The following is a 26436-nucleotide window of genomic DNA, read 5'->3' on the forward strand; positions in this document are numbered from 1 at the left end:
TTTTTTGCGGGTAGATTAGCTTTACTGATAGGCGCGAGAAGAGGTTTGAGGTTCTCTATAGTGATGTTGTGGATATTTCTGGAGATTATTTGAGGCAGCTGTGTGGGCAGTGTGGTAGGTGGTAAGGATCTAGGTAAAGAGAAGGTAATAAGATGATGGTCAGTCCAAGCACAGGGAGTGATGTCAGTCAGTGAGAGGTTGCAATTGGCATCTGCAAGCCAATCCAAGGATCTTCCTTTTGTATGCATAGGTTGATTAATGTGTTGGGTGAAGCCTAGATGAGTAATCGTGTCATTAAGGGAAGTGGCTTGGTTGTCATTGGGGTCATTGAGTCCCAAGTTGAAATCCCCCAGAATGATGATTTGGGATTTCGGTTTCAAATTGGTAGTGAGTAGGAGAGAGATATCCTCTTCAAAGGTGGAGGTGGGTCCTGGGGGTCTGTATATAATATGGAGCTGGATGGTTTGTAGGGCATAAAGGGCATCTTGGGCATAAAGGAGGGGTGTGTCCTCAGCACCACCCTCGTGTCATGAAAAGTCAAGTATGGAGGCTTGCAAGATAGGGCCTGGATCTCTCCCACTCGTCGTGCGGAGGTGATGGCCAAGAGGAAAGCTGTCTTCCATGACAGAAACTTCAAAGGCGCCGAATGCATAGGCTCGAATGGGGCCCCCATGAGCCTGGTCAGCACCACATTAAGCTCCCACGCCGGGGCAGGAGCCTTCACCGGCGGGAATGATTGAAATAGTCCCTTCATGAATTCTTTCTACAGGCGATGAGACCACAAGGACGCCCGTCCCGTAGTCCTGGTATATCGGGAGATTGCAGCCAGATGTATTTTGATGGAGGAGTGAGCCAGTCCAGCTTTGGCCAGCGACAGTAGGTACGGCAGTACTTGAGGGGCCGTAATCTGCAGAGGGTTAATCTTCTGTGCACGGCACCAGACAGAGAACCTCTTCCATTTATGTCCGTAGCACTTGAGAGTTGAGAACGCCCTGGCCTTTGCAAGAACCTCTCTGCAGTCGGCCGTGATGTCGTACCCTCCAAACTCTAGTGCTGCAGGAGCCAGGCCTGCAAGTTCAGCGACTCCGGGTTGTGGTGAAGAATGGCGCCTCCTTCTCTGGAGAGAAGGTCTGCGTCCGTCGGCAGCTTGACTGGTGTGGACGTTGACAAGTCCAGAAGGTCCGGGAACCAGATCGGTCTCGGCCACGCCGGTGCGACGAGGATCATCCTGCACCGGGACCTCTTGAGCTGGTTGATGAGCCGGAGCAGCAACGGCAGCGGAGGGAACGCATAAAGAAATAGGCCGTCCCAGGGGAACAAGAAAGCATCGCCCATGCTCCTCGGCTGGGGGAACCTGCTGGCGAACCTCCGGCACTTGGAATTCGTCGCCGTCGTGAAGAGATCGATTTGGGGTTCGCCCCATTGTCGGAAGAGTCGATCCACTTGATCCTGGCGTAGTTCCCACTCGTGGCACGAGCGCAGCTCCCTGCTGAGTGAGTCGGCGATCGTGTTTTTTATTCCTGCCAGATGAGGAGGCACCAGAAACATCCCTTGGGTGAAGGCCCAATGCCACAGATCCTGGGCTTCCTTGGATGGGGCCGGGGACCTGGTTCCGCCCTGCTTCCGGATGTAGAACATTGTGGTGGTGTTGTCGGTGAAGATCCTCACCACCTTGCCCTTGAGGGACGGAAGAAAGGACCTGAGGGCCCAGAATACTGCGCGGAGCTCCAAGATGTTGATATGGAGAGACTTCTCCGGGAGCCAAAGGCCTCTCGCGTGAAGATCTCCGGAGTGCGCTCCCCAACCTTCCAGGGAGGCGTCCGTCGTCACCGTCACCTGGTGAGCTGGGGTCTGAAAGTCCTTGCCCGCCGACAGATGGGAGCGGGTACCCCACCACCGGGTCGCCTGACGGAACATCTCATTGAGATGGATCCTGTCCTCGAAGCTGCCTGTCGACTGGACCCAGCGGGCGTCGAGGAACTCTTGTAAGGGGCGCATCCGAAGCCTGCAAAGGCGCACCAGATAAATGCAGGAGGACATCATCCCGAGGAGGGATTTGATAGATCTTACCGTGGCCATGTCCGTGGCCAGGAGACGCTGCACCTTGCCCAGAATGGTGCTGGTCCTTTCCTCCAACGGCGAGGCCAGCCGCGCCACTGTGTCGAGCTTGGCTCCCAGAAACAGGGCGACATGCGACGGAACGAGGTGGGATTTTGGAAAGTTGATGGAGAATCCCATGTCCGTGAGCAGCTGGACGGTCTTCGCAGTGTGCTCCACGGCGAGCTCCCTTGTCCTTGAACGGATGAGCCAGTCGTCTAGGTAGGGGTAGACGTGGATCCCCTGTAGGCGCAGCCGCGCCGCCACCGGTGCGAGGCACTTGGTGAACAACCTGGGTGCCGACTTCAATCCGAACGGGAGGGCCTTGAACTGGTAGTGCCGCGCTTGGACCAAGAACCTGAGGAACTTTCGGTGTCTTTTTAGAATGGGGATGTGGAAGTACGCATCCTTCAAGTCCAACGACGACAGGAAATCGCCCTCCTCCAGCTGTCCCAGCACGTGCTGGAGGGTGACCGTACGGAACTTCTGTGCCTTGATGTACTCGAGGGCGTGCCCTTGGGCCAGGGCGTCCAGCACCCAACGGTCGGTGGAGATGGACTCCCACACGCTGACGAACCTCGCCAGCTGGCCTCCCACTGGGGTGCTTTGGCGGGGGCCCGACCCCACGGTCGGTTCAATCTTGTTTGGGGGCTGCCTTGCCTCCTTGACCTCCCTGTCGACGACGACGGGCACCACCTGACTTGCCGCATCCCCTGTAGGCTTCCTGGGATGAAGATCTTGCCGCTTGGTGGTACGTGGAGGAGCCACTGCCAGATCCCTCGGAAGCACCTTGTCTGCCTCCGGAGCTCCGAAAGGACGGCCATCGTTGTTGGAGCACTCCTAGTGCCCGGGCAGTCTCTGTGTCTGTCTTGATGGCCTGAAGGGACTCATCAACCGCCTTCCCAAACAGGTTGTTCCTGTCGAAGGGCATGTCGAAAACCTTGGTTTGTACGTCCTGGCGGAAATCCGTGGCCTTGAGCCATCCTCGTCATCTCAAGCAAACGCCGTTGCCCAACTGACGGAAACCGGTGTCGGCGATGTCCGTTGCCACCGTGATGGCGTGGTCCAAAGCAATCTCACCCTCCTGTAGGATTTCAAGGGCCTCAGCCCTTTTGGCATCCCGGAAGGAAGTCCAACAGAGGGGCAATTTTGAACCACAACTCCCTGTCGTAGCGGGCTACGATCGCCAGGGCGTTGGCGCCTTGATAGGCGTTGCTGCGGATGAGATGATCCGTCGTCCCATCGTGTCCAGCTTCCTGCCCTCACCGTCCGGCGGGGAAGTTGATGTCGAGGCCGATGCCCCCCCAGCTTTCTTCTTTGCCGCCGCTGAGATGACCAAATCCGGGGTAGGTTGCGCCCGAAGACACAAGGGGGCAGCGTCGGGGACCCGGTACTTCTTCTCGTACCGGTCCCTCTTTGCCGGCGCCGTGGCAGGGTTCTTGAGGAGGGCGAGCCCCTCATCCCAGATGTCATCAAGAAGCGGTATGGCGAGGACCGTCTTCCTTTTAGCCTCGCGCCGTTGGTAAAGGAACCTTCATTCTTCTCTTCTGGGCAGAGCTGGAAGAGCTCGGATGCCCAGGAAATCATGGCATGAAAGGATCTAATCTCGTCGGGCGGGGACGCCCGAGCAGGGGGCGACAGGGGACACGTCCCGTCGTTGCCTCCGTCGTCATCTGTACCTGTCGTAGCCGTGTCCGTGCCTGTATCATCCCCGTGGGTAGTAGACCGGGGGGAAGGCAGAGCAGGCCACAGAAGTGGGAGAGGTGGCATAGGATATGTCCTCCTCCTCTTATGCGGTGGACTTTCCGAAGGTCCTGGCTCCGGTTCCCCCGTTGGGTCTGGCTCAAGTACCTCCATCAGGGGGAGGGGCAACCTTGTCCTTATCTCCGAGCATAAGGACTGAATCGCTGACAAAATGGCCGGCGAAGTGTCCTGTGGCGCCGGAAACGACGGGTGCAAGGGCTCTTGAGGAGCCTTGTTGGCGACACCGTCGCTCTCGTCGTCGCCCTCGTCGGGATCCCTCCCGATGGGCTGGGCCTCTTCCACGACTTCGATGAGCTCTTCTTCAGAGGTCGTGTCCGTATCCACGATGGCCACCAGCCCCACCCCCCACCTTTTCCAACGAGGACTTTGTGGGTTCTTCTCAATGGGCCTGAAAGACGACTCCCTCCACGGTGGCAGGGAGACTCTGGGTCCTGAGGTCGCCTCCACTGGTGTAGCCTCCACAGGCTGAGCCAGGGCCGCGGCGACATCCTCAATCCAGGTCTTAGCAGGGTGAATTAAGGCCATCGTCACCTTCTGGACGCCTGGGGCCTTCACCTTGTGGGGAGGGTCCGAGCCTCGCTCCCCCTGTGCCGGAATCTTTGAGATCGACCAGGGCCTCACCAGAAGCTTCGCCGGGTTCTCGGACTTCCTCTTACCCGAGCCAGAGCGTTGGCTCGTGGTTGATGGCGCCGGGGAGGATGCGCCCTGCCTGGCAGCCAAGGAGCCCGACCGTTCGGCGCTCCCGGTGCCCGCAGACTCGCGGCACTTAGCCTTTTGTTGGGCCCCCGTCGCCGGGGTGCCCTAACAGGACTTAGAAGACCACTCGGACTTCTTTTTCTTCTTCTCGCCTGATGGGCTCTTCCCTTCCAGCCAGTTGGCGAGACGGAGGTGGCGATCCTTCATGGTCCGCTCCGACATGTTCCCACAAAACGCACAGTCCTTCCCTGTGTGCTTCTTGTCCTCATGGAGACAGTAGAGGCATAACGAATACTCGTCCTCCTTGAAAACATTCTGAAGCTGGCATCCCGGGCAGGTCCTGAACAGCTTCCCGGGCGTCGAGCTTCCTTTCTCATGGGCCATGTCCGGGGTAGGCCTCGGAACTTCTGGAATCCTCCAAAAGCGTAACTCGACGTAATCTTCACCCTTGAGGGGCGTAGAAAACCCCGAAACGGATCCCCGTTGATCGGATGTAGAAACGGTGGAGCTTGAGGCTCTATTTAACTGAAAAATGAGAAAAATCTCCTGAAAAAGCTCGAAAACGCAGCAAAAGCTCGAGAGCTACAGCACGAGGACTCCCAACACTTGAACGTGCGGTAAAAATCTGAGGATGGCTGCCAGAGGCAGGGCTTAGGGAGAGGGCAGTCATTGGCTGGGGGCAGTATGACCCAGAGACCAGTGATTGGTTACTACTAAGAAAGACAGATCAGAAACGAAACTGATACTGATTTTTTTTATACTGAGGATTCCCGGCCTGATGACGGGGAATATTCATGAGCATGTGAATCCATGCCAGACCCCATACTGGAGAATTTCTAATTACACCATCTCAGCATTCCCAGTCTTTTTCCCTTCCCAGATTGCACCTTGGTAAAAGTTGGACAATTTTAGGGAATGGGCTGGGGTTTCTTTTGATTTACCTTTTAAGATGCAACTTCTGATTTTGGGATAACCAGCCAGGGACCCCCTCCTACACATCCATCTATGGGCCACTGTGGATTCCTCTTTCATGGACCAGTCTTCCCCTTCCAGGTGGAATTAGTCCTTTTTTCTCCTTCTCCAGTTCGTTCCCCCCCCGGCTCTTCCTCGCTCAGTATTCCAGAGTCCAGATTCTGCAGGGATCAAGGGTGCCAGAGTTTGAGCCCGCTGGGAGTGCCTGCTGTCTGCTGCCAGCCACCGTACCTAAGCCCTGCCCACCACTCCAACAAAATCCGTAAACGTCTGTGTATTTTAACTCATGCATATAAACACTTTAACTTGATTTGTCTCTACAACATGCCCAAACGTAAGGCAGCACAATCTATGATATGGCATTTATAACGTGCCTATACACAAGTGTTTCAAGGCGCGACGAGGCAAGGGAGGGAAACAAAGGGAGGACAGACAACAATCCTACTAGGCCAGGTGTCATTCAGATCGCTTAAGTGCATGGGACAGGGGAAAGGGGAAAGTGCGGGGGGAGACACGCCGGGGGGAAGTGGCAAAAGGACGTACAAACTGCTTGAACCGATCAATGATGTTAATGTCCTCATAACAGAAATAAAAGACCTCCTGTACGACATCGAAGGCCCAAGTGACAAGAGAATAAAAGATCCACCGAACAAGAAACCCACAGCAGCCCTCTTGTCCTAAAGCCAACTTTGCAAGAACACACTTTTAGGCAACGTGGGAAGCCAGAAGATCACATCGTTGCATACGAAATAGGCCCTTTTAAAGGGCAGGAGGAGGGGAGGAACTATGCCCTCTGTATTATTGTGCAAGGCAATGCAGGAGCTGAGGTAATAGAACTCCACATGACCAATAAGGATCTCTTAACCCTATCTAGTCCAATACGCATAACTGATACAGGAGGTAACCTACACTAACAGCCTGGGAGGGGGCCCAAAGTCCAACATGGAAGAGAGAGAAGGGGAGATTGAAATCATGGTTACCACATCTAACCGGTACCAGGTCTTGGAGGATGAGCTCCTCAAGGGAGGAAATGACAATGCCCCTTAAGAAATTGGTGTCGCTGAAACACACACTGGAGGGGCACCAAGAATACCACAGGGTATCCCAGATGACAAGGGTTCTAGTGTGGGCATTAAAATGGGGACCCAAATTGATGGTGTCAGAATGCAGAACACCATAGGGGGTGGTTGTCTGCCTTGTGGAACCATCACTGGGAGTCCCTAGTCTAATGGAACACATGTATGAAAAAATTAAAAAAATAATTAGGGAACAGTTTCAACTCCTCGTAACTGACATAGCATACATTAAAGAGAGGTTGTCAACATGCACTTCAATGGGGGAATATGACCACTAGGAACCCAATTATTTACCAATCACCAAAAGCTACCCAGCCAAGAGATCACCCACCAGCACACAGGCCAAATACAGAAAAACAGAATATTGGAGCAAGCAAAGAACAATGGGGTGGCCGGGGGTAATACGGGGGCGCAGGGAGGTTGGCCACATATCCTGGGAGAACAAATGAATGTGCATAGCAGCACCCATGCAGGGCCTAGGAAGTTGTGGGGTGGGCATTCTAGCAACCCAGTGGGTAATATACAGATTGAAAGTGGCGATGATATGATTGTGGTCTTCCCAAAAAATGACTGGCTGAAGAACGGTCTGCTTTCCATAGAATTACGAACATACCCCCGATGAGTTCAAGAATTTCAATCAGGCCGACAGTTTTGGAGCAGATGCAATGCGCCCCCTTATCCGTGTACCCACCCCAATGAATGTGAAGTTGATCAACACACCCAAAAGTTGGGCCAACAAGGACCTCTAAGCTGTAGATTGACACACTGCTGTCCCCAAACAAAAGAAGCATACGAGAGAGAGATAGAGCGAACTTAGTTTGATCTCCGGGAACATAGCCGGTCCCAGGAAACACCTTGTAGACCCCAATCGGTGCAACTTTGTCCAGGGATATGATATGTTTCAAGGAAACGTGGGACTTGGATCCGACTACTTTCCAGGGTTATGAGGTCTTCCAGGTGCCAGCCGCAAAGAGACCCAAGGGCAGGCCCTTTGGTGGGTTAGCCTTATGGATCAGCACTGACTTCCAAATACACAACATTGAATCTGGTTCCTCAGATGCACATTACTTGGTACTGAGCTCTCCGGGAACCCAATCAATATCCCTCTATAATGTGTACAATCGGGTCGCTAATAAACCCCAGACTAGTGCAATCGAACTGGTCAGGAATCTTGTAGAGAAAAGGCTGAGTCATGATAAATTGGAACACCAAATTCTACTAGTAGGTGACCTAGAGGAGGCATTGGATGGTTTGGATGAGGCATGGGATATATCTCTTAGATTCACCACTGATGGGCATGGCACATCTGATGGTCCTTAGCTGTGCCACTATTCTGTAGGACATGGGGCTGAGGGCCTATAATGGCCGCTTTAAAAAGGATCAAAACTTTTGAAGCGAACAGTGGCACCTCACATATAGACTATATCTTCCTATCAATGAAACTATGGGGTAGTGCAAAATACTTTGAAGTCATGAGTACACAGGGGAGTGACCATAAGCCACTGCTTTTGAAGCTCTCCAGGTTGAGCGGACACAAGAACAATTCCTTCAGCAATTCCAGCTACCCATTCCATATGCAGGGTCAATCCAAACAGCAGATAAAATAGTCCGATCTCGACCTGGCCCCACACATTTATGATGCCATTCTGCCCCTACTAGACCAGCTCTGTCTGATGGAACTGTGTGATGTAGATATTTTTCCTGTATATAATAAAGTGGTTCTGTCTTTACAAACCTTGGTCTCCAAACCTATCAAAAGTGTAAACAAACATGCAACAAACCCTAATCCTTGATTTGACGAGGTTTGTAGGATAGCAAAGTCCGACATTCTGAACGGTCTAAAAAGATGCCAGCGCCCAGGTAACACCGAGCTGAGATCGCGCAGGGCATCCTACAAATCCCTGATAAAAGCAGAAAAACGCAGCCATGCATGCAAGAACGGGATAATATGCAGGAAGCCTCCCAATCTGGAGACTCCCAAACATTTAGGAGGACAGTGAGCAGGAATAAAGATGGGCACAATAGGGGTGTGGTGGCCCGATATAAGCCTGCACACCTGTAGAAACACTTCCAGGACCTCTATGAAATGGGACTCTCGTTAGCTGAACAGTGTACCGACCAACAAAACCAAGATAGAGGGAATGCCATCAACCCAATCCATCTTGAGTTATGGGAGGTCTGCAATGCAAGATCAACCCAGAAGTGGGGAAAGGCACCCAGCACAGATCTAATCCCCATCAACCTAATCAAAGATGAACCAATGGTATGAGTGCCCGCATTATGGCTTTTTTTCAACACAATTCTTAAGCAGAACAGGGTCCCCCTTTCCTGGCAAAATGCAATAATAATTCCAATCTATAAGAAGGGAGTGAGGGAGGACCCACTAAACTTTATGCCAATTTCTTTATTGAATGGAAAGATGGAAAGAATTCGCCAGAGCCCTCTACAAGCACCTACAAGAGTGGGTAATACAGGGACAGTGATTGACCACTTGCAAGCTGGGCTTTTACCAAAGATAAGCACAATGGACCAGCCCTTTCGCCTCCACATGATTACGCAGAAATACACAGCCCGAAAAAGATGAAGGTATTCTCTGCCTTCGGCGACCTCAGGACTGCGTGTCACGGGAGACACAGTGGCCAATATTGACAAAAAGGGGTACCCGCGGGTCTCTTACGGATAATAATCCAACTCTACTCTAACAATACTACCTCAGTCCATTGGGGGTAGGAGGGAGAACTCACATACCCATTCAAGGTAACTAGAGGAGTGAGGCAAGGATGCATCCTTGCCCACTCCTCTTCCTGATATATACGGATGAAGTGGTTTGCTATGTTAGGATGAAATGTCTTGATTGCCCAAAGCTGGGCCAAGAGGCCTGCCCGAAACATCTCTTTGCAGACAATGCAGACCTCTTGTCAACATCTGCATGGGGGCTCATGACTCATCTTGATGCTTTTGCAGAAAAATACTTGGATCTCCATATTGAGATCAATATAGAGAAAAGCAAGCTATTGGTTTTCTGGACAGAATTTAGCACAATTGTGAAACTCAGGATGGATATCAATAACTCCTCCCTTGACCAAGTGAAACAATATGATTGCCTAGGTGTGAGATACAATGATCAATGCAATTGGCCATCGCAGACACTAAAATCTAGTCTGGCTTTGGAAATATATTGGGGAGCAATAATTAGATTTTTTTTATACACATGGCCAAGGCCCCATTTCACCTGCTATCATAATGTACACAGCCCAGGCCAAGTCCGCAGCTATTTACGGGGCTGAAATCTGTGGCTATTCGGATAACAATAAATTGGGTCTGGCAGAAAGATTTTTTATGAAAGAAACTTCTAGGCTGCCAACACCATACCCGAGCATCCCCATTTATATAGAATTGGGCATCAGACCAATCCAGAAAGAGGTTACATTTAGACCAGTATTCTACTGGTTGAAGTTGTGGTCAGTCCCAGAGCTGAAAATATATCGTTAAGTCATTATACATCTACTGGAGGCCAAGGGCAGTAGGATCCCTGCCTTGGTTCCAGCTTGTTAAATAACTCCTGGTGCAAATGGAATTGGGAGACCAATGGCTGAATCCCCAGGGAATAACTCCAAGAGATCTACCAAAAGCCAAAAACATCTCACAGAGACTGATCGAGTTAGAGTTATCCAGTGGCTGCACGGGACTATCCTCAGGAACCACATACATGGCCAACAAGCCAACAATGGTGTTTGAAAAATATTAAACTACTTCAGGCCATCACTCGCGCAGAGCCTCTACTTGAGGTTCAGATCCTCCCAATTGAACTTGGCATGCTACACTACAAAATGGGCACCAGATGGAAATTAGTTATGTCCAGTTTGTGGATCTGCCAAAGAATCTTTGAACCATTTCCTTTTCTTTTGCCAGGGCCATTGTGTAGCCTGATGTAAGTTTTTAAAAACCATATGCAACACGTATGGCATATGTCGAATAAGTAATGCGCTCCAGCTCTTCAAGTGCTGCTACGATATAAAAGTGGTATTTTTTGTAGCAAACTATCTCCATCAGGCCTGGCGAATGAGGGCAAAAACGATAAAAGCGGGTAGCCTGGAGATATGACACACAAGCACTTTACTATCTGTTTGCATTTTATGAGCTGTTCAATTATATGCCAATATTAGAGCCACAACTATGTGCATTGAATTGTAGTACTATGAATTTTGAAACGTATTCCAGATTTTAACAATGATTTTGTATTCTACTTTTTGTACTGGATTTTAATGAACTTTTACCTTCGAATCCTTGTGTACTTTTATGTCATTTTAAAATCTGCTTATGGCAAATAGCTGCATTGTTGAATGAAAGCCAAAGCCAATTGAATTGAAAAAAGAATCCAGATTCCTCTACTTGTGTCTTATATGCATGCCATTACATTCCCTACAACTCTCCTTCTGGCTGATCAGAGGTGTGGTTTGCTTTCCACATGACCAAAAGGTGGGCGGAACGTACTCTTTTTGAAGAGAAGCTAATTTTGCTTTTATGATCTAACTTCTGAAGCATTGGTGCTAACTTGATAAAAACATATATTTAGTTTCTGCACACTGAGGTGAACAGTTTGATATTTTGAATTCTGATCAATTTTGCCAATTTTTAAGCCATATTCAAAAGGGCAGCGTTCATTTGATCATACTTTATTTCAGCAGAAAGTGACATAAAAGTAAGCAACACATAAATAATTACAACCATAAAAGTGACAATGGAATCAAACAATGACAATTAAAACACATTTTCAATGAGCTACTGTTAGGAAAGATTTCATTTTATATGTAATTTTCCCTCCAGTTGTACACCCCCAAACATTTTGCTACGGTTTAAAACACCTTAGTCTGACTTTGCCAGAGAAGCACAGCCTTCAGCTGCGCTCCTCTGGGCCTTCGCTCACTTTTTATGGGGAAACTGACATGCCCTTAAAACAGTCAGTGCTGGGAAACTTTGTTTCCCTTAGTCCTTTTCCAATGTTGCAACTTTTCTGCAACATGTAACACGTGCACAATGTACCTTACAGTACACTGCACATGGGTCTCCTAGTCAGTCAATTACAAAGACCCTAGATACTCTCATAGGACTTTTTGGGAGATGTGCAGATGTGTCAAGTACAGGGCTGGTGGCAGCTTTTCTTTTCATAGAATGTTAACCCTTTCCTCCCATTTAAACCGTGTTAGGCACGAATAGGTGGCCAGGCTCCAAAATGGCCATGCCACGAGGTTCTTTGTCCTGTCCTTTGGGCATCTTGCCCCTTTGCCTTCCCCAGGTCGAACCGACCTGGGTCAGTCCTTATTTGGACACGCAGTTTCCCGTGAAACGCCAAGCTTTCGCTGGCTTCTGCATGCCTTGTGTGTGCCTCCAGGATATGGGCTGGGGGGGTCTGTCCCCAATACACATCCTGGGTGCCAGAGACTCTGCAGTGCTGTGAATAACTGGGACCACATGGTCCATGATTGGTCCACGTATGGAGTGTGTGTTTGTGAGCAGATCTCCTATTGGGTCCTCTCCGTTTTGGCGTGAAGGGAACTTTGGATAAGAGGAGGCTGAAAACACCCATACCATGTCGATCAATGGAGTTCTCACTGAACGAAGGATAGGATCCAAGTATCCTGAAACTAAGAAGCTGAGTCGAGGAACCGCTGGTGAACCGCTGGAAGGTTTGTCACCCTGAGCCCGCTGTCGTCCCATGGGACCCCTCTGCATCTGGTCATCCTGGAAGGTCTGCAAAGACACTTTGACCCATTAGAATAGTGGGACCAACTATTCTCGGCACCTTCAACAAAACCTGCAAGTAAGCCTTCTCAGAAGTGTCCCTGGGCCAACCAGTGGCCTGACCAGTTTACACAGGACCTTTGCTCTGTCTCTGCCGTCGTTTCGAGGAGGCCCTCGAAACTTGGTATACTGCTAGCTCTGTGTCCCCAGCCACCTCACACCGAATTTCGAACACTTGGCATTCCCAGGTCTGAAGTGAGATGAGTGCGCCAGGACCAGAGTAAACGTGGTTACCATGTTGCCCAGCCGCGGCGACGATCTTTGCAGGTGCACTGCACTTGTGACTCTCTTGCCCTTGAAGCCTGCTGCAGTGAAACTGGCCTGATCCATCCATCAGGAGCAGATACATCGCCACTGTCCCATTTGGGAATCCTCACTGTATCTTCGGAACTGAAATCCGCAGAGCCATCATATTGCCGCAGTAAAACCACTCGACTGGCGATGTCTGGTCCGGAGTGCGCCTGGGGCCGGTGAGTAACCCTAACCAGTGGCCCCTAGTGCCTCCATCCATCATTACGCATGAGTGGCCCCTGGGGGTGCCTCTCCTTTCCACTGCTATTGCGAACTAGCAAACTATTCCTGAAACTTGGAATCACCTCTGCCTTCAAGTGGAGGCCCTCCTCGAATAGTGGGAATCTATTCTTCATCGCCTCACCCACCTTCCTGAGCTGCTAGAGACCCCTGAAGAGTCCCAGTTTTACCCATTGGAACAACTGCATGCGCCTGCTTTGCATGTTCTTTTGAGCATAAGGCTGCTCTCTTCTTAGGGTTTGCACTGCCTCTTAGTTAGGTGTGTGCTTGATGTTGAAGGGGACTAAAGACTATCTGCACTGCCTATTTTCCTTCCCCTCTAGGTTGTGAACTTATTTCGTGCCTTTAACACTTTAGACCCCAATGGTCTTGTATATATCTTGTATTGATGGTGTTGTGTTGGTTTGATAGTATTGCTGTGATTCTTTTACTGTGTTGAGTTACAAAGGCCTTGTAATAAAGGTGTTTATATTTTTGATATATACACACTTGTCCGGGAGTAATTTGTAAGTGTCCTTGCTCTGTGTGCTCATTGAGGTCTTTCAGTCACCCTCACCCCTCCTGTGACATAGTCTTGATCGCAGACCATAGCTACCTTGATTGGTCTGGCTTGGCCAGAGGTTACCCTGTTACAAGAAACTAGGCTGGCCTTCTGAACATCTGCCCACCAGGTCAGAGTTCAGAAATCCGTTTTAAAAGCTCCTACAAAGGGTACATCTAATGAAAAAAAATTTGCTCATACAGTAAAAACAATCATACAATCTTTCTACAGCACCACATTATATTCAATTATACAGAAACAGTGACTAACTCACTTTAATGGTGCTACAGGAATAAATAATATCTAAATACATATATTAAAAACATTTAATATAAATCCTATTTCACATGCACCAATTTCTTTTTCTTTTTTTCTATTAGATTGATCGGGGAGGAGTAGTAAATCTCAAACACACTTGAAGGGACCAGCAACCATTAATGGCCAACACACTCTAGGGAATATTTTGTAATCTGTCTCCATGCCGTAAGTAGGTAATTACCTATAGTATGTGTGGCTAAAGGATCCTTGGCAGCAAAACACAATATCACAGCCTCGCTAGGAGTTCTGACTCCAAGAATTAAATAAAGGTTTTAGAAGACTTCTTCTCAAATCTCTATAAAAGGGGCAGAACAAAACAAAGTGAAGCAAGTCCTCAGTGAAAATAAAAATGAAAAAAAAACATGTTGACAGAGTATTCGGATTACATTTATTTTTGATAGCTGCCTGGAAAAGGATACCCATCCGAGCCTTCATAAACAAGGGTTTCGGATGCATAATATCTAGGTAGCCCTCAAATCCCAGCGACTGTTTAAGCAGCCAGTAACCTAAAAATTGGCTGGAGTGGATCAGCCTAATGTGAATTTCCTCCTCTCTCACTGCATTAATTGCCTGGGTAATGCAAGCTTTGGTTCCACTACTGATCGGCTCTGGGTCCATTCAGATATCAGTAAGCCCAAGGGTTTGTAGTTCTCTCTTTAAATGATGGAACCATGGCAGTTTCATAGCACCACTCTGGGATAACAAATCATTTACAGCTTGTATAAATTTAAAAAGTTAACTGGACCACAACCTTTTATGGGTGGATAACCACAACTCCTCGTCTACAGTAAGAATGTAATCCCAAAACCTCTGCCAGCACTGAAGACACAGAGGTATTGACCTGAGCCCAATAGTGCACCCTGTGTAGCATATGCTTACCCAGGAGCTTTGAGGAAAGCCCAGTGTCCCACTTTGTGTAAATTGGGATGATTTGTGTTCAACTTACACCTGCTCTTAAAGCATTGATCATCACTCGTAACAATGGGGACCACACCCCAGCAATAAGTGATTGCAAGCTCTCCCACAATTCCCACTCACTTTCACTTGAGGGACATTGGCTACTCTCTCTTCGCCGACACTCCTGATGTTGCGTGGGATACAGCTTTCTCTCTTCTTCAGTGGTTAGGGAGAAGGTTGCAGTAACAACTGGAAAGCCTATTAAAAAAGAAAATAAACGTAAGTGTAATGCTTCATCAGGAATGTTATTGTATTGTAACATGTGGCAGAAGAGAACAGATATGTAGCGCCAGAATTTTTGCACTATTGCCCACAAGTGTTAGGGGAGGTTGCCAAACAATTGTCCTGTTTAAAGCATTCAACTCACCTGAATTAGGACTGTTACTGAATCCATTTTCTTCTGAGCCTTTGCGGTTACTGCAGTAGGACTCTTCATCCTTCGTGATTCTGAACAGTATGTCAGGAATGACTGTTGGATGAGAAGCTGGACGGAATGAAAGCAGGGTTACACATATGATTGGTCTTTTACTCCTTGGTAGAAAACACATGCATGATTATAGGGAATAAGAGGAGGTTTGGCACAGCCTTGCACTTGATCCGGACTGGAGGACTCTGGTTTGCAAACTAGGAGTGGCCATAGAAATTAGGGGACACACTCTGCGCTTACTGATACAAATATATTATTTCCCTAAAGAGTCTTGTGTTGGCATATTTGGCTTGTTAAGTATGGGTCGCAACCACAATCAGCTCTTATGCCTGAACACAAAATGTTTCAATCCAATCAGCAGGTTTAATATAAAGTCCTACAGATAGGAGTAACCACAGGGTGACATTAGCATAGTATTTTATGTCTACCACTTAGACAACGTTTGCAAGAAACAAAGTCAGAAAAATCTTAAAAGAAACCAATGAAAGGGTAGCACATATAGAATTACATAAGGGCAACTATCAACTATGGGGATATATTACACCAATGAGTACGGAATGACAAATTATAGTCAACAAAGCTTAAGTTATCTATGAGGTCCCACAGAACACAGAGGTGGAAAGAATGCCCCCCATATTTGAAAGCTTCTCTTCTGCATCGTTATATTGTGTATGCCCCTACTGCATCCCTTTTCCACAACTGTGCTGTCCCCAGCACTGCAAGTGGTGACGAGGGGAGGCCTGAGAGGTAGCTGCAGATTGATGCAGCTGGGGTGCTGTTCTTTTTCCGGTTCCGTCTTATCTTGGGAGACGCAACGCAGAAGAGAACGTACCATATCCCCATGGTGATATCACAGCAGTTGATCATGAAATCCATAATTTTCTGTTTTAACATTACAGTAGGATGCTACCAGATTTTTTTTTTAAAACTAAAATATTTGCTGAAGGTGTTGTAAGGGAGCAAAACACAGCGTTATAATAACCAATGTTTGTTGTGTATTGTGCCTGGTTATGCACAGTCCTAAGGAGCCTGGGTGAACTGTTAACAGCTCAACCCAACATGAACCTATACATTTTCAGTCCTCGGTTTTTCCCTTTGACACACAGATGCTGTATACTGTCCTACTTACACAAAACCGGATCATGCAGGTCTGCGATCTCTGTGTCCTCCTGGGAATCTTGCACGCATACGTCTTTCCCTTTATAAATCCGCAGTAAAGTGCTTGGATTGACAATTTGATAGCCTGTTATTAGAGAAGGACAAAATGGGTGCCTTTAAAATATGCGCTGTTTTCTTTCTCAAAACGAATCGTAAAGAGGGGGGACAGAATAAAGAAAGATGCCCTGCAAGAGATGCCGAGAGAAATTGTCTGTTATATAGTTTTTGTAACTTAAGTATAGCTGTAAAGGCAATAGTGATAGTAATGCAAGGGTATGAAATACAAGTGGCGTTTAAAGTCTCCTACAGAAAACACTTAGGATTCACTAAAAGGCATATTTAATAAAATATTGAACAAAGCAAAAAGTGGATCAAAGTGACTTTCCCTTATTTTTGCTGCTAACAGAATACGCTAAATGGTCCAATGCTTTTGTTCGTTTCTGGAAACCTACCTAAACCCTTTTAAATCTGTCTGAGATCGCTACTTGGAAATGTTTTTTTCCGACAGAGTTTACTAAAAGATTTCAAACTCAGCTGACAGGACTTATGTCCCCATTTCCAGTCCCCAAATATCCCCCTTCAACAACCTTCTATAAAAAGGACCAGTTCCCTCATTTTAAACACTTCTGCATAAAGATGGCTGGTACACTTGTGATTGCGGCCATACCACAGAGGTAATAGAACTGCCAGTGCATTTTATCACTTAATGCAGCAGTGGCCATAGAGCCACTACTAAGTGGGTGTCATCTTGATGAGAACAGCCTCCTGCACTTTGATTTATAGGAGGAAAGTGCACAATTGCTTAAGTGCTATTCCATCCTCCTGAAAATAAGCGAATTGGAGAGGAAGTAATCTTACAAATAGGATCACTGTCGGGCAGTAGCACTGCCACTGATAAGTTGGATGCATTTCTTTTGTTTTCCACTGTAGCCTGCTATCAAGAGAGGGAGAAGGAATAAAACATTCCAGGGCAAGACAGGAGGAGAGAGTTATGCTTAACTTTATTTTACTCAAACTATTCAGCAACAATGAAAAATGCACCTACAGCTTAAAAAGCTACTACTCTGTGTTTTTCTGCCAATCAACAAGCATCTACTATACAATCTCATATAGGACAGCCCTCTATCTCACTTCGGGACTGCAGTTCTTTCTCTTTCTTGTTGCTCTTCAGCAAGATAATACAGTTTTCATGTTTTTTTATCTTTAAGCCTAAAATACTGTGTACGATTTCTATATTTTCATGAGGAGAAGTCATACGGATTCATATGTAGGGTACTGTTTGTTCCCGTTATATGTTTTCATGCGTTTTATTTGGTTTACTGAGGTATTTCCGAGTGTACAGACGTCTTGTAGACGGTCTGGACCACCTGAGCTCCAGTGGGACGGTTTTGTCTGCAATGGAGCCTGTATAAGCAGCAGAAGGTAATATGACCGGAAGAATACATTTCCTGCCATCCCAGAGTGATTTGTTTGTCTCTGCTACAGGGAATGCGCAGCATGCACAACTCCACCTCTGTACATACTCGCCGTGAGGCGTGTTGGGCCCAAGGCAGACACTGATCCAACAGGCATAGGGTTTAGCAATGCGCATGCACCCACAGGCGCTCCTATGTGGCTGCGTCAGACGACGCACATCGACCTCCAGGCTTGACGCACATGGTAACAGAACGGCTGTGGCTGCCTTAGACGACCACAGCAAAGCAGGTCAACAAACTCTGCAAAGGAATGAACTTACCTTAGCGGGAGTTCATTAAGGGGAACTGAGCCACAGTTGCCTAACACAGACTTTGCAGCACGGGCTGCCATTGTTGCAGCATGGTAGCCCCACGCAGAGAAAAGGCGTGGAGCCTTTGAAACGCTCTTTGAAACCTTCTGTAACACAGGGGTGTTGCTACGTCTGGAAAGATCCAGCTACGCTCATGTTGGAACTGTCGGGACTGGGGGCTAGCTATAGCCTTTTGGTTGTAGCTCCTGAGATTTTATCCAGGGCTACAACCAAAAAACCAGGGGCTATAGCCCCCTTACCACCACTCCCCATCACCCCAGCAACGCCTCTGCTGTAACTTTATACCCCCAGGAGGGGAAGACAGAGCCAGATATGCCAGGGACAGAGAACCAAACTGATAGCATATATGGAACAGAAAAACAAGCAAGAGACTTTGCAAAGCTGCACTGCTTCTTCAAGTGTGGCACATATGATTTATAACAAAATGCACTGACAAAGAAATTGGGTTTTGTACACCCAAAATAATTTTTGGTCACCATAGTTGAAAGGCTATATATGAAAATCCCTCAGCATGAGGCAATCACATAGTGGAACGTACTGGGAATCAAAGATATGAACCATAGAAGACTCCAACTGAATTTTCAGTTCACTTGACTGCCATGAATGATTTGTTTTAAAATGTTCAGGTACAGTTGCTCCACATAATTAAAGGGACAAGTATAAGAGCTACATTTGTCCCCAGCATAGCCAACTTGTATATAGATTCATATGAAAGATCCTTTGTGATGGACTATAATCTATTCAAAACACACATTAAACTAGGGCATAGATTTATTGATGTTTCGATGATCTTGGAGGGCTCATCTGAAGAATATTTTTCCAAGAATGGTTAAACAATTGGTCTCCCCACATAACATTCCCCATGCATTTCAATAAGGTGAGAATATCATTCTTGGATCTATATATTTGGCAGGAAGGATTGGTGCGGAAAACAAATTATTATATGAAGAGTATTGATAGGAATACACTATTACGTTGGAGATGCTTTCAACCAGGGAGCTTAAGAACAGCTCTCCCTTATGGACAATTCTTTAGATACAAACGTAAATTGTACGGACCAGTCTGTTTTACTAGGAGAGCATCAAAGCTCCAATTTATATTTACGCCTGGTCAGATTTGACTGCAGGTAGAAAGCATAGTATTTCTGTGCCAGAGCTGTTGAGAAACCATTATTCACAGAAATGGAATAGGATACTATAGTTTGTTAGTGTAAATTAAATCCCTTTTCATTGTACTAGAAGCTGATGGCGATTACAGGTAAATAAATGCCAAAACGCTTTTTCTATGCAGTGTGCTGTGTAAAACAGGAAAAACTTTCCAGTGCTGACAGTGTAGAATTATATAAGTGAAATCTAAAAACACACCAAGATTTTTCACAGCCATAGTCCACAATGGACTGTTTCGATGGCCCTCCATCATAGCTTAATGAAGAAATGCTTGATAGTGTGTGATCTGCAAAAGCAATAGATATTAAAAATAATCCATGTATAACATACCCTCTACTCACTCTTCACATTGCACAGTGTGGCCCAGTTGTGAAGTTAAGTGGGAAAGGTACTCTTATTATAGAATTAAAAAACATTCCCCTAGGTTAGGTGGGCGAACCAATAGTGTGCGCTCTAAATTGAAAACCTTGATTCTCTAAACCAACCCCACAAAACTCACAAGCAATGTATAATAGCCTACATTCAATTGCATGCACAAGATAGAAGCCCACAACCCCACACTTACATGAGGGGGAATGAATAGAAGCAAAAGATGTGTGCCCAAATGTCATTTTTCTATGTGACTTTTCTCAGGTACCAATACTTGTTTTTTTTATAAAGGAGAACAACATATTCTGTATTTGTTGATGATTGAAGTTGTTTTGTATAAATGTGAACTGAATGAGCTTTCATATACTGGTCAATAAGTAGAACTTTGGTCACATAATTAAGTGCTATTCAGAGTTAGTATTACAATTGTTAAAGACATGATTAATAGTTATTTTATGTGACTGAATATGCATATTATATCTATCTATCAAGGTCGTCACAGACAGGCCAATTTTAATTGGGCAAATAAAACCATGTAATGTATACCAGATGTTTTGTGGCGATATTCCCTGCATAAAGAAAGGTGACGACCACCTTTGACTTTATTTTGTTAAAATAAATGCAATCTTTATCCATAAAACCCAGCCTGTTCATTGTCCCAGAATTGTGGGGTGGAATTATATTATATGGGTTGATAGATCAGTGGTGCCCACTTAGTGAAAAATACCATACATTTAACCAATAGATCTTAGAAATCAGAAGATAGGAAGGGGGATAATATTGAACACAGGAAGTTGTGAGTTGTTTGGGTGAGATCAGAGAAGGAGGAGAAGTTGGCAGACCAGGAGGCCAACAGGAGGAAAGACAGTGGAGAAGAACGTGGAGTCGAATTATAGAGCAGGTGAGACTTTGGTTAGCATGTACAAATTGTAGGGTGTTGTGAGTGTGTTAGACACTAGCGTGTGTTATTAGGAGATAGTGTGAATGGGAGAGTGGAAGGGGGTGTGAATGAAAGGAAAGTAGGTGGAGTTGTAGTGTGGAGGAGGAAGTAGTTGTGTGGAGAAGGGAGTGGAGGTGGGAGTAGTTACAATGAAGACTGAAGGAGGCAGCAGTAGAAGGAGAGGGATACATTGGACGGATAAAGGTGGAGAGTCGCAGAAGAGTAGAGAGGAAGGAGAGGAAAGCATAGAGGGAGAGAAATTACAGTGCACAAGAGGAAGACGGCTAAGCCCGGCAGCGTGTATGAACGACATACCCATTAACCCTTTTTTAGTCAACAACATTGACAGTCTAGGGCCAATCAAGGAAGTCCCAGAGAGAGGTTAGAAAGAAAAAGGCATTGACCTGTAGATTGTCCCACATAGCTAGGTCAGAATGTGGGCTGTAGGGGTGAATATTCTTTATATACTAGGATGTCTGGGTGAGGTAGGGTTGGTACGTTTTATACAAGAGAGAGGAATGGTCCTAGAGCCCTGACAAACCATTCCAGAGAAAACCTTCAATCATCTCTGAGACTCGTAGGTTTCCATGCGCCATCTGTGAAAACGCCTGTGTCGTGCATGCTGACCACCATTGTGGTGATGAAGTGTCAGAGGAGTCTTGGTCAGCGGTGTGCGGGAGGGTCACTGCATAATTAGAAAGTCAATGCGGCAATGAGGTACTCTGTGGGGTGCAGAAGTGACAGCGGACTACTCAGATAAGAACATTACTTTGAATCGCTGGTGAAAAAATGAGAATTCCTCTTGGCAAACAGAGTAATCCATAAGTGGGTCTGACAACAACAGAACAATTCTCTGACTTCATATTTGTCATTAATTTAAATCAGTTTCCCTTAATTGCTGCTTTATTCCTCCTTTACTCCTGTCCTATTTGCCAAACGGCACCAACCTGCAAAGTTCAAGCAATTTTCAACACTGATAAAAACAAAAATGACACAGCCTGAAATGGTCCAACCAAGGGGAGAATTATGATAATGAGGAGCAGAAACAAGAGTTAGTCAACGATGAGGAGGGGGGTGGGTAAAATTCTCCAGACAGAGCCCTGGCCCAGAGTTTCAAAAGAGTCCCAGGGGATTCCATGGATAGGACGGCGACCTAAGCAGTAATTATGTCGGTACATTTTCAAAACCGTGGCATTGCTCGAGTCCCTATCAAGCCACACAGGGACCAAGAGAGACAGAAAAGGGGGGAAAAGTGCCCTAGATGAAGGACCTTCCACATTATATCTTTCCCAGTCAGAAGACGCATGGAAAGCCTCATGGCCCATGAAAGGAATAATACCGTCATTACCCCCGACCCCCACCTGCCCAGAATAATCAGTGAAAGGCAATCCTTCTAGAGGCAGAATGTGGATTTAGGTAGATTAAAGTTTACAGTGGGCAGAAAGGAATATAGCTTCTTGCCCACTTCCCCAGGAGTCTAATACGCACACTGTAATTCCACAGCCCTCACAGAACAGACATTGTAGAATTTGACACTACATCTGAGGGTTACACCTCTCTAGGGGAGGAGAAATAGTGCACATAGAGCTGGCTGTAGAAGATGGTGAGGAAAACACAAGAGAACCCCAGAATTCCCTAATACGGAAGACAACAATTGGGAAATGTTTAACACAAACAGGATTAGGCATTCCAAGTCTTCAGAGGGACACCTTTTCCAAAGGTGGTAGAATATAGGAATGGGAGGCTCCACAAGCCACTCGAGAAATAGGTTAGGCATTGCATGTAACCAGAATGCCCTATGCCCGACCTGTATTGTAAGGCCTGAGACATACATGGCAACATGGATGTTGACAATAGTTACAGTCGCAAAGATCCAAAAATGGGCATGGATTGCGCATTGGTTCTCATGCCAGGAGAAGCTCCTGCAAGTTGCCAGTCCATTAGCAAAAATGATGGGCAATGGACGCCAGGGTATAAGTTGATACTGCTAAACTAATGACCTGGTGCAAAGAGCAATGCGTTTACTAGAGAACTCAAACTGCTAAAATCTCTGCAGAATTTAGATGTGGTCTACTACTGGAAATAGACTGAATTAGAAGATTTAGCATTTTACAAGAGAGAGAGCCTGCACGCCTATGGTCTATTGTCTGGTGACACATTTGCAAAAGGTCTCTGACATTCTGTAGTGCGATAATGGATGTTGACATTAGTTACAGTCGGAAAGAGATGGGCAAGTTTGCAAAGATGCAGTCAGCCCATGAAAAAGTGCAAGCTTCGAGAAGGAAAATATTCCAAGCAAGAGTTTCTGTGATGGCAATCATGGTAAGGGCCGCTCATCTGGTCAGTTTCAGAAATAATAGGGGTCAGGAATTACAAACAAGACATTATTTTCCCCATGTATTGTCACTGGAGATGATAGTGTGTCGCTGGAGGATTGCAGCCACACAGCCGGCCATCACCTCAAATGAGCACACAAAAGAGTAAATATGCTCCAGTTGGGGCAGGAGAGCACCTATCTTGCACAATTGGCAAACTCACTGGGGATGCTCAGGTTGTGCAGTCCATAACAGGGTTTCCCCTTAGTGTGTTGACCTGGTCACTTTCAGGTACACATGTGTGGGGGAAAACGAGAACATAAAAATGAATCAAACTTTTTGTGTACCCCCAGTTACATTACTAGCTAGGTTTCGGTAATCACCGACTACCATGTTTAACCGTGCCTTGTTGCCATGCCTGTATTTGTCCTATGACGTAGTGTGCATGTCTTACCCGAAGATACGCTTTGCCTTCTCGCTGCATAAGATTGCCCACTTTCATAATCCTCTCCTGCAGAGTATTTCCGGTTTGGCATATCGAAGCGTGTTTTAGAGAACCGCCTTACCAGGCAAGGTGGCTTCAGCAAATCTAAGTAGCAGCACTAGGCGGACCAACTCACTTTGAACTGTATGAGAACAGGAGTAGTAGCATGCACAGCATAAACGTAAACGTGTATCACAGAATGTCTTCTGCCAGTATCAAGATTGCACTGACCCAGGTGTGAGAATGTTGTGTAGGTCTAAGACCCAATGCTGAGAACCTGTGAACAGCGTGCTGAAACATTGTTGCTCGTCAATATCATGCAATGTCTGAACCACCCCCCTGAAATGCTTGGCTTTTCTTTTCTATAAAAGGATTGTGCACTCGGGGAGGGGGGTTGCTGCACCGAGTCTCATTCTATCATTGGATTGCTGTTTGTCTTATGTTTGCTGGCTTTTCTGACTGCTATTAAAGACATTCACCAATCTACCTGAAGAGTCTGTGGTTGATTTATTCCACGTCAGAGGCCTCACCAAACATCTGACCCACCAACCCTGGCACATCACAAGTCGCATTGCTAGACAGATCCTAAGCCTTCAAAAGCGAGAACCCATCAGTCCTGTCCTCAAGAACTAAAATAACTAGAATTTGGAGGCAGAATCTTCATGAAAGTTCACAAATGCCAAGCTAACTAATTGCAAAAATACCTCAGTCTTAGTGACCCCCTACGCCTGACCTAGAAAACACAGGTCCTCTAACAAGTTCCCTTGACACTCCCCAAATTTAAAGGGTAAAGACATGGGTGGAAATAGCGAACTAAATTTCTTGAGAATTGAACCCAACTACAAAAGGTTACAGAGAATACTAAAATCGGTCCTGCTCTTGTTGACATTCTCTGCAAATTACAGCAGTCCAAGGATCAGGGGTAGACCCGACAGGATAGCTTTCTAGACGTGCAAATTATATTGCCTAAAAGGAGTCACCTCCAGGTATCATCCTCAAGAATGAACACACTCATCAACATCCTACAGCTCTTACAACGCCCTCTTTTTTACCCATCTATTGTTGAATATTAGGTTTATTTGTATGATCTGACTTCAAAAATGAATGTACGCCAGACAGGACTGTACCATTATTGTATGAACGCAGTACCCTCTCCATCCTCCCACCAACTTTGCTCCTCACCGTAGCTCTTTGGAACAGCATTTTTTAAATTTGATGTGTTTTAAAACACAAATAAAATTTTCAAAAACAAAATAAATCTGGAATTCTAATTATCCCAGCTAGTCACAATGACCTTCCCCTACCAAGAAGCCCTTGCAAGAGTAGTTACTATTAGGAACATTATTTTAAGGAATTGGGCCACAGAGACAGTGGTGTTAAATTCTTAATGTTTTCTGAGCAATAATTTTCTGGTTGACAGGAAAAGAAAGCAGAGTAATAAATCTCAGGCAAGCCAATGAATGCCTCTTTTACCAGCACTTCAAAATGGAAGGAATTCATATGCTATGAGACAATGTGAGGAAAAGTGACCAGCTTTTGAGACTGGACCCCAAAGATGCCTATCTCAGGCACCCATGTTCCAACACAGAAGGTTTTTCCAGTTCATCTGGAAAAACCAGACCCGAGAATTCAAAGGTCTGCCTTTCAGGGTCTTGTCTGCTCACTGATGTTCCACCAAAATGCTGTAATCAGTATCACCAGCCCTCAGAAAACGAGGCCCTGGTTAATCATCTACCCATAAGACCTGATTTTCATGTCCCAGAAGGCCCATTCCCTGATGGAACAAGTGAAGTGGTCCATGATGGAACAAGTGAAGTGGTAAACAGTGTTTCTTCAAGGTAATGGGTTGCTCATAAATTGGGAAAAGTCAGATCTGACTGCAGTCAAGACACTGGAATTCCGGTCTTTCACAGTAGACACCTTTGTGGCAACACTAGAGTTACCAACAAAGAAAGTGAAGTCGATAAAAGGAAGCTGAAAGCCAGAATCAGTTGTTCCTCATGGAGGTGGTGTGAGAAACCTGAAGTTGTCTTACCCGCTAGTCCCGGGGGATCTGTCATCCAGGTGGCCAGGACACGGCCATCGCTTTTGGATCCAGTTCCTGGTGGTGAACCAGTGCGGGGTCTTCGGGGAGTGGGACACCGGATGGTGAGACGCGGTATCCCCTTCCCTGTAACGCCTTTATCCCATGCTAACAGGTAGGATACTTCCCCTTTCACAACACAAACACTTTCTCACGGACAGCTCTGAATGAGAGAAAACGGACTAACAGCCAAGCCGTATACCTGGCATGTCCCAAAACAATGGTCAGGCAGGGTCAGGCTATTACTAACCATCACACACCCCTGACTTCCATTACACTTCCCCACACGGATAAATGAAGGAGTACGAGAGCACACTCTGAGCGAGGCAAAGCACACAAGGAAGCAGCAGTCCGCAAGGAGGGAGGTGTGCTTTACCTTTCCGACGACAAACCGTTACTTTCACAAAACCTCGAGAATAGAAAGCGTCACACCAGTAAACCAGGCTGAAGAATCCTGCATTGTCTGTCAGTGGTACCCGGGGCCCTCCTGCATCGATAATCAAGGCGGGCAGAATCGCCTGCTGCTGTTGTACAGTCCTTGGCTCCTACAACAAAGCAGCACCAGTGAGATCAACACAGCCGGTGAGTTGGCGAAACCGATACCAGACCGGTCTGTGTTGAAGCCAAGGTTGCAAGGGCAACATTGTCTGATGAGCGCTGAAGCGAACAGTGTATGAAACGCATGTTGTTAGGAAAGATTTCATAATTATATGTAATTTCCCTCCATGTGTCAACCCCTAAACATTTTGCTGCTGTTTTACACCCTGATCTAAACTTTGCCAGCGAAGCACAGCCCTAAGCTGCACTCCTCTGGGCTTTCGCTCACTTTTAATGGGGAACTGACATGCCCTTAAGACAGTCAGTACTTACTGGGAGACGTTGTTTCCCTTAGTCCTTTCCTCATGTTGCAGCTTTTGTGCAACATGTAACAAGTGTGCGATGTAACTTACCTTA

The 26436-nt window shown here is 46.6% G+C and overlaps 1 protein-coding gene across 4 annotated transcripts in view; it reads right to left on the reverse strand.

Annotated features, from left to right (window-relative positions):
* The window catches only part of LOC138481556 (zinc finger protein 613-like), a 322756-nt gene that overhangs the window by 107353 nt on the left and 188967 nt on the right, over positions 1-26436 (reverse strand). For all 4 annotated transcript variants that reach the window (XM_069613736.1, XM_069613735.1, XM_069613734.1 and 1 more), the window contains 3 exons: positions 16311-16424; positions 15122-15238; positions 14836-14952 (listed from right to left, as the gene is read on the reverse strand). In XM_069613736.1, the coding sequence (XP_069469837.1) occupies positions 14836-14952; positions 15122-15238; positions 16311-16424 (348 nt within the window). The remainder of the gene's footprint in view (positions 1-14835; positions 14953-15121; positions 15239-16310; positions 16425-26436) is intronic.

Source organism: Ambystoma mexicanum, chromosome 5p (assembly GCF_040938575.1).
Source record: "Ambystoma mexicanum isolate Mex_15411 chromosome 5p, UKY_AmexF1_1, whole genome shotgun sequence".
Classification (NCBI taxonomy): Eukaryota; Metazoa; Chordata; class Amphibia; order Caudata; family Ambystomatidae; genus Ambystoma; species Ambystoma mexicanum.